Source organism: Neoarius graeffei, chromosome 21 (genome assembly GCF_027579695.1).
Source record: "Neoarius graeffei isolate fNeoGra1 chromosome 21, fNeoGra1.pri, whole genome shotgun sequence".
Lineage (NCBI taxonomy): Eukaryota > Metazoa > Chordata > Actinopteri > Siluriformes > Ariidae > Neoarius > Neoarius graeffei.
The window spans coordinates 4037101-4049810 of NC_083589.1; the positions used below are offsets into that span (position 1 = coordinate 4037101).

Below are 12710 nucleotides of genomic sequence, written 5' to 3' on the forward strand. Positions count from 1 at the left end.
CAGAACTCTACCTGAAAATGCCTCTCAGGCTTCAGTTGAGATATCGTCACAACCCTCAGACACCACATAAAACTGTGCCATAGAAGACCCTCTAAATGTTGAAGGTCCACCAGAAGCTGCCCCGTAGTTTTGTCAACAGCCCCCATAACCCTGAAATTCCACCTTACACTGCCCATTAGGCTGCACATCTATAACCCACATAGGTTTCATAGGGTCATGAGATCCTTATAACTGCACATGTATCTGCCATTCATCTCTCTGAAACACCACCAAAAACTGGCAATTGGGCTGTACATCTGAAACCCAAAAAATCCATCTGAAATTGCCCCATAGGATGTAGCTCATAAACCTTATACACCACCTGTTCCTTTGGAGTCCCTCAAAATCTTCAAACTCCACCTGAAACTGTCCCAAAGACTGCAGAGCTAAGACTTTCCTAAAACTCAAATTCCACCCAAAACTCCCAGTAAGGCTTTAGATCTGAGACTTGTATATCTCTTATACTCCATGTGAACCTGTCCCAATGGCTGCAGATCTGACATGCTCAAAAAGTTCAAACTCCACCCAAAACTGCTCATGAGGATGCTAATCTGTGACCCTCATAAACCTTAGTGGCCACCTCAAACTGCCCCTTTAGACTGCAGATGTGAGACTTTTATAACATCCCAGTTCCCTCTGAAAAATCTGAGGCACTCAAAATGTTCAAACTTCACCTGAATCCGCCCATTAGGCTGCAACTCTGAGATCCTCATGACCCTTGCACTCCACATCCATCAGTCCCATATGCTGCAATTCTGAGACCTTCAAAACTTCAAGACCTGCACTAAGAATCAAGATATGAGAACTCCAAAGCAATCCATGTGAAAATGCCCCTAAGGAGATTCAATCTAAAGCTGCCCAATAGGTTTCAGTCTTGATTTCCTCAAAAGCCTTCACTTTAAATCTTGAGACTCCATCTGAAACATGCAAATTTCACAAAACTCCACTTAAAACTGCCTTCTAGGCTGCAGCTCTGAGACTCTCATAAATCTCAAAAACTGCCACCTATTCCATAACGACAGAATATTTTATGGTAAACATGACTGGTTCAGAGAGCTGGGATGTTTACCTTTAAAGTGCACTCAAATAAAGGGGAATTTTTATATTCATATAAATGCCTGTGAGTCGGCCAACTGTCAAACACCACTAGCACTTATTAGCGTAATGCTAATAAACACATTCAATTTATGAGGCGCACTAAGAGACATGGATATGAAACTTCGTGCTATAAAAACACAGCAACGACTGTTTATCATTACATTACATGGCATTTAGCAGACACTCTTATCAAGAGCGACCTACAAGTACAAAAGTCTATCACTGTGTGTGTGTGTGTGTGTTAGTGAAACTGCTGGCATGGATATGAATCTCTCCTAAATTCTGCTGACAGAAGCTGCTCTCAGCCGATACTCCACCAGAGACCCATAATTCACAGCAGGTTGTAAACACATACGTGCATGCATGCGTGTGCAAGCGTGTGCGCCCATGCACACACACTCATCTCTCTCAATGACTTTCTCAACTTCATGACTCTTTTGGAGGACAAATGAGAGAAAACACACACACACACAGGTCCAAAAGTCTGACTCCAAAACCAGGAACTGTTTTGTTTAATCAGTTGACATATGCACACTCCTAACACACACACACACAGAGTTAATTATTGTTCTCGCATAACGACTTACACCTGATCTGGTCACAGTTATTAAACTCTGCACTGCCAATTAGAAAACACTGTACCTGGCTCGTATTACTCAAGAATTTCAGTTAATAAACATACTCTGAATAAAGCATGTACTAATATTTGTTAACGGATGAAATCTGAAATCAAAAATTATCCCTCCACTCATTCTCAGAGCGGCTGGAGGGCATGTGTGTACTCGCCTGGCATAGTGTAATCCCCCTTTGAAACACTAACATTAGGGCCTGGCACATGCCCAGTTCCCAAACTACTTAATACTGCCCCAGAGGAGAAGATAATAACAGGATATACACTGGCGAGGAGGACGCTGATCTCTTTCCAGCATCAGCTGCTGCATATGCTGCAGGCCTGAGGAACTCACGTACTGTAATAAAAACTGCCTAAAAGGCAGAAAAGCTGGAGAACTCACAGTGTAATAAAAACTGTTTTATGGGCAAAAGACCTGAGGAACTCATGCACTGTAATAAAAACTGCCTTACAGACAGAAAAGCTGGGGAACTCACATAGTATAAAAAACAAACAAACTGCCATATAGGCAGAAAACCTGGGGAACTCACGTACTGTACTAAAAACTGCCTTATAGTCGGAAAATATGGGGAACTCGCAGTGTAGTAAAACTTGCTTTATAGGTTGAAAACCTGCAGAAATCATAGTGTAATAAAACTGCCTTATAGGCTGAAAATCCATGGAATTCTCAAAGAGCGAAAAGCTTCATAATTATCTGATAGAAAGTCTCAGAACCTCAAAATTATGTCATCTCTCTGGTAGGCTGAAGGTCAAAATACAATTTTATGTTTTTCCTCAAATAAAAAATGCCCTACAGGCTTATCAAAACCTACTAGCTGTAAAGCCTCCCAAAATAACTAGGTCCACATAGTGACATCTTTAAAATCCAGTTCATTGTACCAGTTCTATACAGTTCAATTACTGAAGCTGCAATTGCATTAGAAACCCTTCATGAGTAAATGCCCCATAGGCAGCACCTAAAATTATAGGGCAGTTCCTATTAAAGTCTAAGGCAATTTATTTAACATTAAAATTTGACCAATGAGGTCATAAAAAGGCAGTCAGTCTGACAATTCAAGTTAAAGCTGCCTTACAGGCTGGGGAAAAAAGTTTTAAAATCATCAAATGGAAAAAAGAAACTGTCTTATAGGTTGCTGAAACTGCCTCCAATAGGAACTGCCCTATAGTTTTCAGATCATAAAGCATTATGATGCTTCAACAAATCACATAAATACTTTAACAGCAATGTAGAATGAAAGCTTGAGTATTCATAACCCTATAGAAACTGCCTCACAGGCATACAGAATAAGAAGTCCATAATGCTTGAACAACTTAAAACATGAGCATTTTATAACTATTATAGAAACAACCAGGAAAAAAAAAAAACGGATGCGCCTGCCAGGATCCAGGCTCAAAAACATCACAACTCTGGAATTTCATGACTCTTTGATATAACCTGCCCCAAAGCCTAAACAAACCAGATGAAACTGGTATTCAATGCCGATCTAAACTGCCCAAAAGGCTAATCATCCAAAACAGCAGAAACAGCACTACATGGTGACGAAAAAGGGACCTTAAAAATCTTGGAGCACAAAATGCACTGTAGGTTAACGGCCTGAGATTACAAAACAACTAACCTGCCCTAAAGGCCATATCCAATTCCAACGGTAATGACAGATCAGGCAAACACCAGTCTGTCATCTGGTTTCAGAGATGAGCGCGAGTGCGTCAGTTCCCAACAAAAGTAGTGAGTCAGTCAACTACAACACATGCTCGCATCTGGAATTTAGTCTGAGAAGCCCCCCAAGGCACTGTCTTGCCGTGTTTCCATGTTCCAAAAACAATGCAAACCAGGACGCACATCAACAGAAGTGCAGTTTCTTTATTTTTACTTTGAAGTGTGTGAGAATATGACATAAAAATCCTTAAATATATGCACGCAACTGCATCACAGTAACCGAATTCTGTGTGTGTGTTAATGTGACAGGTTTTCTCATCTCATCTCATTATCTGTAGCCGCTTTATCCTGTTCTACAGGGTCGCAGGCGAGCTGGAGCCTATCCCAGCTGACTACGGGCGAAAGGCGGGGTACACCCTGGACAAGTCGCCAGGTCATCACAGGGCTGACACATAGACACAGACAACCATTCACACTCACATTCACACCTACGCTCAATTTAGAGTCACCAGTTAACCTAACCTGCATGTCTTTGGACTGTGGGGGAAACCGGAGCACCCGGAGAAAACCCACGCAGACACGGGGAGAACATGCAAACTCCACACAGAAAGGCCCTCGCCGGCCACGGGGCTTGAACCCGGACCTTCTTGCTGTGAGGCGACAGCGCTAACCACTACACCACCGTGCCGCCCCTGTGACAGGTTTTAAATCAGTAAAAAAAAAAATTACATCATTAACTACAGTTAAAAATGGAAATGTTTATTTTGAATACTGTTAATAATAAACGATTGTTTATTGAACACTGGTGTGTTTATCTTATTGTTTTACAAAAACAGTAAGCCAGTCAAGGCTGGACAGTATGTATGGAATAACACACTTGGGGACATGCTGTTATAGGAAAGTAATCTAAAAACACCCTGATGTTAAACATTTCACAAATTTAGACCAAAAAAAAAAAAAATTGACAAAAAAAAAATTTCACTCAAGCACCAGCTGAATTCACAAGTCACACCCACCCTTCTGTGACTGCCCTAATGGGCGTGGCTTAATACTCTAACTCACCTGCGTGACTGACACCCTTTTTAACGATTTTGCTAAATAATAGGAGTGACGCAAACTAATCCCGAGTGCCACAGTGACAGCACATGTGGAAAAGGTTCAGATCTTTGTTACACTCGTTGCACAAATTCGATATTAGCATTAGCGTAACCTTTTAAAACTAGCCATTTATACACAAATACAGTACAGCTTTCAGTTTCAATGCAGTTCGCTCAGATCTCAGGACTCCTTGGTCCATGAAGACGCATCTCCTCTCTGGAGCAGGATCTAAAATGATTCTGGAACTACGGAACTAAACTCTGCCCCAATTCCTCTTCCTGAAAAAGTTCCAGAAACAACAAACAATCAAAACAACGCAACCCAATCCCTGCCTTTCATCCCGGCCAAGTCGTCTACACAGCTAGCAACTGATGCTAATATCAGAGGAGTTTTCACATAAGCATGAAGCACCTTCTCGGAGTCTTTACAGCATTCACAGTGTGTGTTTGCGAACCATTTTTGGTGGGCAAGCTGAGATTCCTGGAGTGTGTTCTGTAAAGAGGAATGAGACGGAGAATTACGATGTTGTGGTTTGGACGCCAGGTTTCAGGCTGACGGCGAAAGTACATTCTGTTTCTGCATGACAGCTTCGTGGAAATGTGATAAACGGTGTTGACTTTGGACAAATCAAAGCTGGCAAGCTGAAGAAACACGAGCATGATAAATAGACGGAACATCTCCAGTGATGTTTTAATACTTTCTTAGAAGTCTTGTCTGATGAAAAGGATGATGGGATTGCTTTTTTTTTTAATCTGAGGAGAACACAAACAGGCAGTGCACACAGGATGGAATTTAGAGGACATCAAGTGCTCAAAATAAATAAATAAACATACATACGACAAAGAAAGAAAGTGAAAGGACATTTTAGATAATTTAATACAATATACATCGATCAGACATAAGATTAAACCCACTGACTGGTGAAGAAGTGAATAACGTTGATTATCTGATTATAAGAACACCTGTCAGGGGGTGGGATACGTTACGCAGCAAGAGAACAGTCAGTTCTTGAAGTTGATGTGTTGGAAGCAGGAAAAATGGCGAGTGTAAGGATCTGAGCGACTTTTACAAATAGTGATGGTGAGATGACTGGGTCTGACTGAGCATCTCCAAAATGGCCCATCTTGTGGAGTGTTCCCAATATGCAGTGGTTAGTACCAAACAAAAGTGGTGAAAGGATCCAAAGGACAACCGGTGAACCGGCGACAGGGTCATGGGTGTTGAAGGCTCATTGATTCGCATGGGGTACGAAGGCTAGCCCGTATGGTCCAATCCTACAGAAGAGCTCCTGTAGCACAAACTGCTGAAAAGATGAACACTGACACCTTTCTATTTTCACCAGCATTCACTTTTTCAGCAGTTTGACCCTGACACCCATGACCCTGTCGCCAGTTCACTGGTTCTCCTTCCTTGGGCCACTTTTGTTCGGTACTAACCACTGCATACCAGGAACACCCCACAAGATGGGTCATTTTGGAGATGCTCAGACCCAGTCATCTCACCATCACAATCTGGCTCGTCAAAGTCACTCATGCCGCTTTTCCACGACCAACGCGGCTGAGTTGGGCTGAGCCGTGCCGTGCTGAGTTGGGCTGAGTCGAGCTGAGCGGGGCTGTTGGAGTTGCATTTCGACTACAACCGCGCTGAACCGTGCTGGCTGGAAGTGGGTGGACACATTGGGTGGAGTTAGCGAAAGTGGGTGGACGTCACGTGATGTCGTTAGGCGGCGCAAACAGTGACATCAGTGACCTTTTAAGCGGAAGTCTCACGATCCGGACAGTAAACAATAAACATGGAGTCGTTAGCGTTGCTGGTCTTGGTTCTGTGGCTTGTTGTCACCGACAACGCCAACAGATACTGGCAAGAGCGTATAGATGAGGCGAGGCGCATAAGGCTTCAGAAATTCTCGTAATTTGTAATTCTTCTTCTTCCGGGTTTGCGGTGTTTACAGATCCCAGCGTGCTCGTGGGGCTTGTGTGGGCGTGTGAGGACACTCCTCCTCACCAATCAGTGCACAGGGGAGTGTCTCCTCACGCCCCTAGCCCCACTCGGCTTGGGTGGGCTCACTTCAGCCCTACTCCAAAACCATGCGAGTTTTGGGGGCTGAGCAGGGCTGAAGCGAGCTGAGTCGTGCTGTTCTGAGGTAGTCGAAACGCGAGCCGTGTCGGGCTGAAGCGAGCTGAAAAAGGGTAGTGGAAAAGGGCCATCAGATCCTTCCACTCGCCCATTTTTCCTTCTTCCAACACATCAACTTCAAGAACTGGCTGTTTTCTTGCTGCCTAATATATCCCACCCCCTGACAGGCGCCATTATAATGAGATAATCAGTTCTTCACCGGTCAGTGGGTTTAATCTTATGACTGATTGGTGTATCTTCTTCTTCTTTTGGCTGCTCCCGTTAGGGATCACCACAGCGGATCATCCGCTTCCGTCCTTGTCCCGATCCGCATGTTTTGATTTGGAATTGTTTTTTTGCCCTTCCTGATGCAACCCTTCCCAATTTCTCCAGGCTTGGGACCGGCACTAGCTATACACAGGTACACAGGCTTGTGAACGCCATTGGCTGGGTATTTTACCTCATCTGCATCTTTAGACCGTAGGAAGAAACCGGAGCACCCGGAGGAAATCCGCAAAGGTACAAGGAGAACAACAAACTCCACATAGAAAGGCCCCGGTCAGCCGTGAGGTTCAAACCCAGAGCCTTCTTGCTGTGAGGTGACAGTGATAACCACCGCACCACCACGATGCAAATTAATTACATACAATATACTAATTAAATACGTTACTGTAAAATCCCAGTACATTTCAGAATAACCCATATTTTATCACGAAATTCTACCTTTGAAAATAACATTTTTCTATTTATTTATATTTATTTCCATTATTAAGACTGATGGAATATTTTAGTGAGGTAAAGCACCATTTGGAAATACATCAATCTTAAAAATGTAAGCAAAACGTGAAACATAAAATGCTATTTTGGAATAGAATTTGATTATAAAATATAATTTGAAAATAAAGTTGGTTTTTTATTAAATGTACTGGTAGATTACAATAACGTTATTTTAAAAAAAAAAAATTTCAAAAATAAATTCGTTTGTTTGTTTACTCACTAATTTTTATATATTTTCAGCTTCCATAGTGGCGCAGCACTTTGTGCTTTAAACTACTGATCAGAAGGTTGCAGGTTCGATTGCGCCGAGCTGTCGCTGTTGGGTTTCTGAGCACGCCCCTTAACCCTCAACTGTTCAGCTCAATGTGGATGAAAAGCTTCCACTAAACGAATAAAAGTCAATTTAATCTTTCAAGTTTAACCCAAAGTCCAAAGTTACAGCCTGCAGTTCAGCTCTTACCTCATTGGACGGGATGCTGACTACTCCTGTGGACCGGCGTTTCTCACGCAGCTTCCGCTTCTCAATCTGACCTTTCCCTTTGCGAGCACTGGGACCTGAACTCTTCTTCTCCTTCCCTTTGGGACTCTCCAGGTCACTGTCTGGGCACGGTGAAGCACTTCCAGGCTCTGGCAATTTCTCTGTGGATTTCTTGGTGTCGGATCCTCGCGCTGTCGCTGTCGATGCCTGAGCTGGTACCACGTGCACGTGTGGTTCCTCGTCCGCTCTCCTGATCAGGGTGGAAGACGAAGCTGATCGAGCCACCGTATGAGGCATGGAGCTGCTTCGCTCCGGATTTCCATTGGAGTTGTTGAGGTCTGGTACCGTCCGGGTTTCCGGTGCCTTAACACTGCTGGCGCTCGTCGTAATCGCGTTGGCACTCGTGATTGCTGCGATATCCCCCAGCATCTTGGCACGCATTTTCTCCCGTTTGGCCTTCCATTCTTCCAGAAAATCCGTGGCTGCGTTGGATTTGAATCCGCCGGATGCCATGTTTACAACGTTTATAAATCTGCGTTCCAGGTGAGGTCGAGGTGGTGAAAATGTCCAATGAAATAAATAACAGGGGCCTCAAATGCACCACATTCCTCCTTCACCAGGGAAAACCTGCAATTATAAACAAACACACAATAACACAAAGGGGGCGTGGCCAGATGAGTGGCATGACCTGTGACTCAAGTATGCATTGCCACCTCACGTCAAATTACCTTCTAAAAATACATCCAAAATATTCATACAGACATGAAAAGAAACGCAATGTGGGGTTGAGTCACGGCGCCATCTTTTCTGAACAATTACATTCCTTCGCCTTTCATCACAACAGTCTGTCTTAATTCCCTCACTCTTCTGTTTACGCATGTTGGTTAAAAACACGTCACGTCACTTCGACGAGCTGCATTTTCAATCTATACTCATTTGTAGCCAATTACACGGCTCAATTCGTGATCAAGTTTATGGGCAGAGTTACAGGCAACTTTTTATTCCAACTTCATTTATAAAACTTGATGGGTCATTTCATCACTGCTGTGGGGTTTTTTAAACTGCCCTACAGTCTCATCTCATCATCTGTAGCCGCTTTATCCTGTTCTACAGGGTCGCAGGCGAGCTGGAGCCTATCCCAGCTGACTACGGGCGAAAGGCGGGGTTCACCCTGGACACATAGACACAGACAACCATTCACACTCACATTCACACCTACGGTCAATTTAGAGTCACCAGTTAACCTAACCTGCATGTCTTTGGACTGTGGGGGAAACCGGAGCACCCGGAGGAAACCCACGCGGACACGGGGAGAACATGCAAACTCCGCACAGAAAGGCCCTCGCCGGCCACGGGGCTCGAACCCAGGACCTTCTTGTTGTGAGGCGACACCGCTAACCACTACACCGCCGTGCCACCTGCCCTACAGTCACATTAGCAATTAACAAGTTACTTGTGGGCGTGGCCTGTTCAGCATTTTTTCAGTTACATAGAAAACACACGATTTCCTGTGTGAACGCACTGCTCCTGTAATTTATCACTAAACACTGGTGTTTATTTTAATCTGCAGTGTTGATAAACATTTCAGAATGAGGAAATACTAACGAGGAACTCTGAAAGCAGTGCTGTGACATCATCGTGACATCATCACGCGGTGAAAGCAGATGTTCTACAAATGTGACCTTGTGCTGGAGGATCCACGCTTGTGTGTTTAGTGGAATTAAGTATTGCCACCCCTGAGTGTGATTCTGCCCCTCCTTTGCCACCCCATGTGTACAAACCTGGAACACAGTAACCGAGAGTCAACAAACACTAACTTCAAAAAGGAAGCAGCAACAATGTACCTTACATCAAACAAACACACACACACTCTGTTCCTGAGTAAAGCAGGTAACACACACACACTGAGCGTGTCTGCACCGCCGATTGAACTCAAACACTGATCCAGTTTCAGCTAAAGTTCACAAACTCACTGCTTTAAATCCGGACTGAGGCTGAAATATCCGAGTAGAGAGAGCAGAACTCACCTGCAGAGTGTGTGTGTGCTCTCCAGGTGAAGTGATCCGGTGGAATGAAGCGCTTGTCGGTCAGTCCCGGAGCTCGGCGCCTCTCCCACGGACACAGAGACCGGAAAAAGCCGAAGGACGGCGGGGAAACCCGAACTGAACCGAAACGGACCAATCAACCCCGAAAACTGCCGGAAAGCTCCGGAGACCAACAAAGGAGGAAGTAGGAGGATCTGAGGAATTCAAGGGAGGAGAGAGAGAGAGAGAGAGAGAGAATAATCTGCATATCATCTAATGATTACAACAAATATATTTTTAAATATTTTCCAACAATATGAAGAATATTATGAAATATATTTGTTGAACTTATCAGCGGGGGCGGCACGGTGGTGTAGTGGTTAGCGCTGTCGCCTCACAGCAAGAAGGTCCGGGTTCGAGCCCCGTGGCCGGCGAGGGCCTTTCTGTACGGAGTTTGCATGTTCTCCCCGTGGGTTTCCTCCGGGTGCTCCGGTTTCCCCCACAGTCCAAAGACATGCAGGTTAGGTTAACTGGCGACTCTAAATTGAGCGTAGGTGTGAATGTGAGTGTGAATGGTTGTCTGTGTCTATGTGTCAGCCCTGTGATGACCTGGCGACTTGTCCAGGGTGTACCCCACCTTTCGCCCGTAGTCAGCTGGGATAGGCTCCAGCTCGCCTGCGACCCTGTAGAAGGATAAAGCGGCTACAGATAATGAGATGAGACCAGAAAATTCATTATAGTTTTAACATCAAGTCTACCAAAGTCCTCAGAGATACAGTGGTGCTTGAAAGGTAGAATTTTCTATATTTCTGCATAAATATGACCTGAAACATCATCAGATTTTCACATAAGTCCTAAAAGTAGATAAAAAGAACCCAGTTAAACAAATGAGACAAAAATATTATCCTTGGTCATTTATTTATTGAGGAAAATGATCCAATATTACATATCTGTGAGTGGCAAAAGTATGCGAACCTCTAGGATTATCAGTTAATTTAAAGGTGAAATTAGAGTCAGGTGTTTTCAATCAATGGGATGACAATCAGGTGTGAGTGGGCACCCTGTTTTATTTAAAGAACAGGGATCTATCAAAGTCTGATCTTCACAATACATGTTTGTGGAAGTGTATCATGGCACAAATAAAGGAGATTTCTGAGGACCTCAGAAAAAGCGTTGTTGATGCTCATCAGGCTGGAAAAGGTTACAAAGCCATCTCTAAAGAGTTTGGACTCCACCAATCCACAGTCAGACAGATTGTGTACAAATGGAGGAAATTCAAGACCATTGTTACCCTCCCCAGGAGTGGTCGACCAACAAAGATCACTCCAAGAGCAAGGCGTGTAATAGTTGGCGAGGTCACAAAGGACCCCTGGGTAACTTCTAAGCAACTGAAGGCCTCTCTTACATTGGCTAATGTTAATGTTCATGCACTGGTCAAAATACTTTTTTCCAGTGTTCTGCAATATTGCAGAATGTCAAAATTTTGTTCTGCAATTTGGAAGTATTTTCTGCAAATACACAAGCCTCCATACTACACCCTTCTCAACCTAATAATGCCTAGATTTACATCATATCTAGCTTTACAACTCATAGCATTACTGTAATTCTTTATTCTCTCACTCTAGTTTTAATTTCAGTCTTCACAGAACTTTGCTGCAGAGAAGGATATCATTCCATGATACCTCCACAGGTCTTTCATCCCCCTCGTCCTGACACTACGGGCTACTACAACTTGAAGTATACCAACTAATTCATAAATGTCCTAGTTATCACACCCACACATTATCCTTCCACACAACATACTAATAAAGGGATCACCACAATAAAAAATAGAACACAACTGTTCTTCAAGAAACAAAACATTCATTTTCATGTTACACGTCATGTTACATTTTGTCAAGATTAAGTTTCTAGCTTGAACAATAGATTGTTACCCAAAATGTACTTCATTCACAGTGTTTGCATCTGCAACCTGTAGTTTTAAATTGAAAGCAAGGTTTCAATTCTTCACTCTGTTACAGCTTACGATGATGCAAAGAATTGATGTCATTATGGAATAAAACCCAAATGGAAAGACGTTTGGGTTCACTGTGTTTGCCTGGCTTCTAAAGTGCAAGGTCATGAACTGAACTGAGAACGACTGCAGGGGCTTCACTGCTCTAAACTATCAACAGAGAACTGGGTACAAACTAATCATGGCAGAACTGAGAGCTACAGAACTACTGAGAGCTACAGAACTGAACCGATGAGCTTTGTCTTACAGGGCAACTGTTTTACTTTGTGCTAGTCTGCACCACAGGCAAGACAGCACGAGTTAAAAAAAAAATAGAACATGTACACAAAACATGTATTAGTGTAGTATATTAGTGTAGTATGAGAACAAAATATTCAAAAGTATCTATGAATAAAGGTAAAATACTGTTGCTGTCTTCAAAAGGGATATAATATCAGTATAATTTTGCATGATTCAACAATACAATATATACAAACCTATAAAATTTACCAATATATATGCATGCAAGATAAGAACTAGTCAGCAGTGACCGTCTTCATTTTTGTCCCCCTCTCGGACGCGCAATCTGTCGCTGTTGTTGGAGTCACACTGGCTGCTGGTTTTGCCAAGATACGACAAAAATTGTCCTTGTTTTCTTGGCGTTTTTGTCGGACTCTTGCCCCAAAGAAACAATTCTCTTCTTGGGAGCCATGTTTGCTGTGCCGCATTGAATTCTGGGAGATGCATGGCAGAAACTGCCGAACACTGCCGAGGTAGTTGTCGGGTCCTCCCGGCGGGTA

The 12710-nt window shown here is 43.5% G+C and overlaps 1 protein-coding gene across 2 annotated transcripts in view; it reads right to left on the reverse strand.

Moving 5' to 3' along the window:
- The window catches only part of pawr (PRKC, apoptosis, WT1, regulator), an 82956-nt gene extending 72868 nt beyond the window's left edge, over positions 1-10088 (reverse strand). Inside the window, exons 1-2 of one of the 2 annotated variants that reach the window (XM_060903784.1) lie at positions 9921-10088; positions 7876-8520 (exon numbers count right to left, since the gene is read on the reverse strand). In XM_060903784.1, coding sequence (XP_060759767.1) covers positions 7876-8406 — 531 coding nt within the window. In that variant the 5' untranslated portion in view covers positions 8407-8520; positions 9921-10088. Of the gene's footprint in view, positions 1-7875; positions 8521-9498; positions 9673-9920 lie in introns of those variants that run through there. The other variant, XM_060903785.1, reaches the window with a different exon arrangement.
- Positions 10089-12710: the final 2622 nt, after the last annotated feature.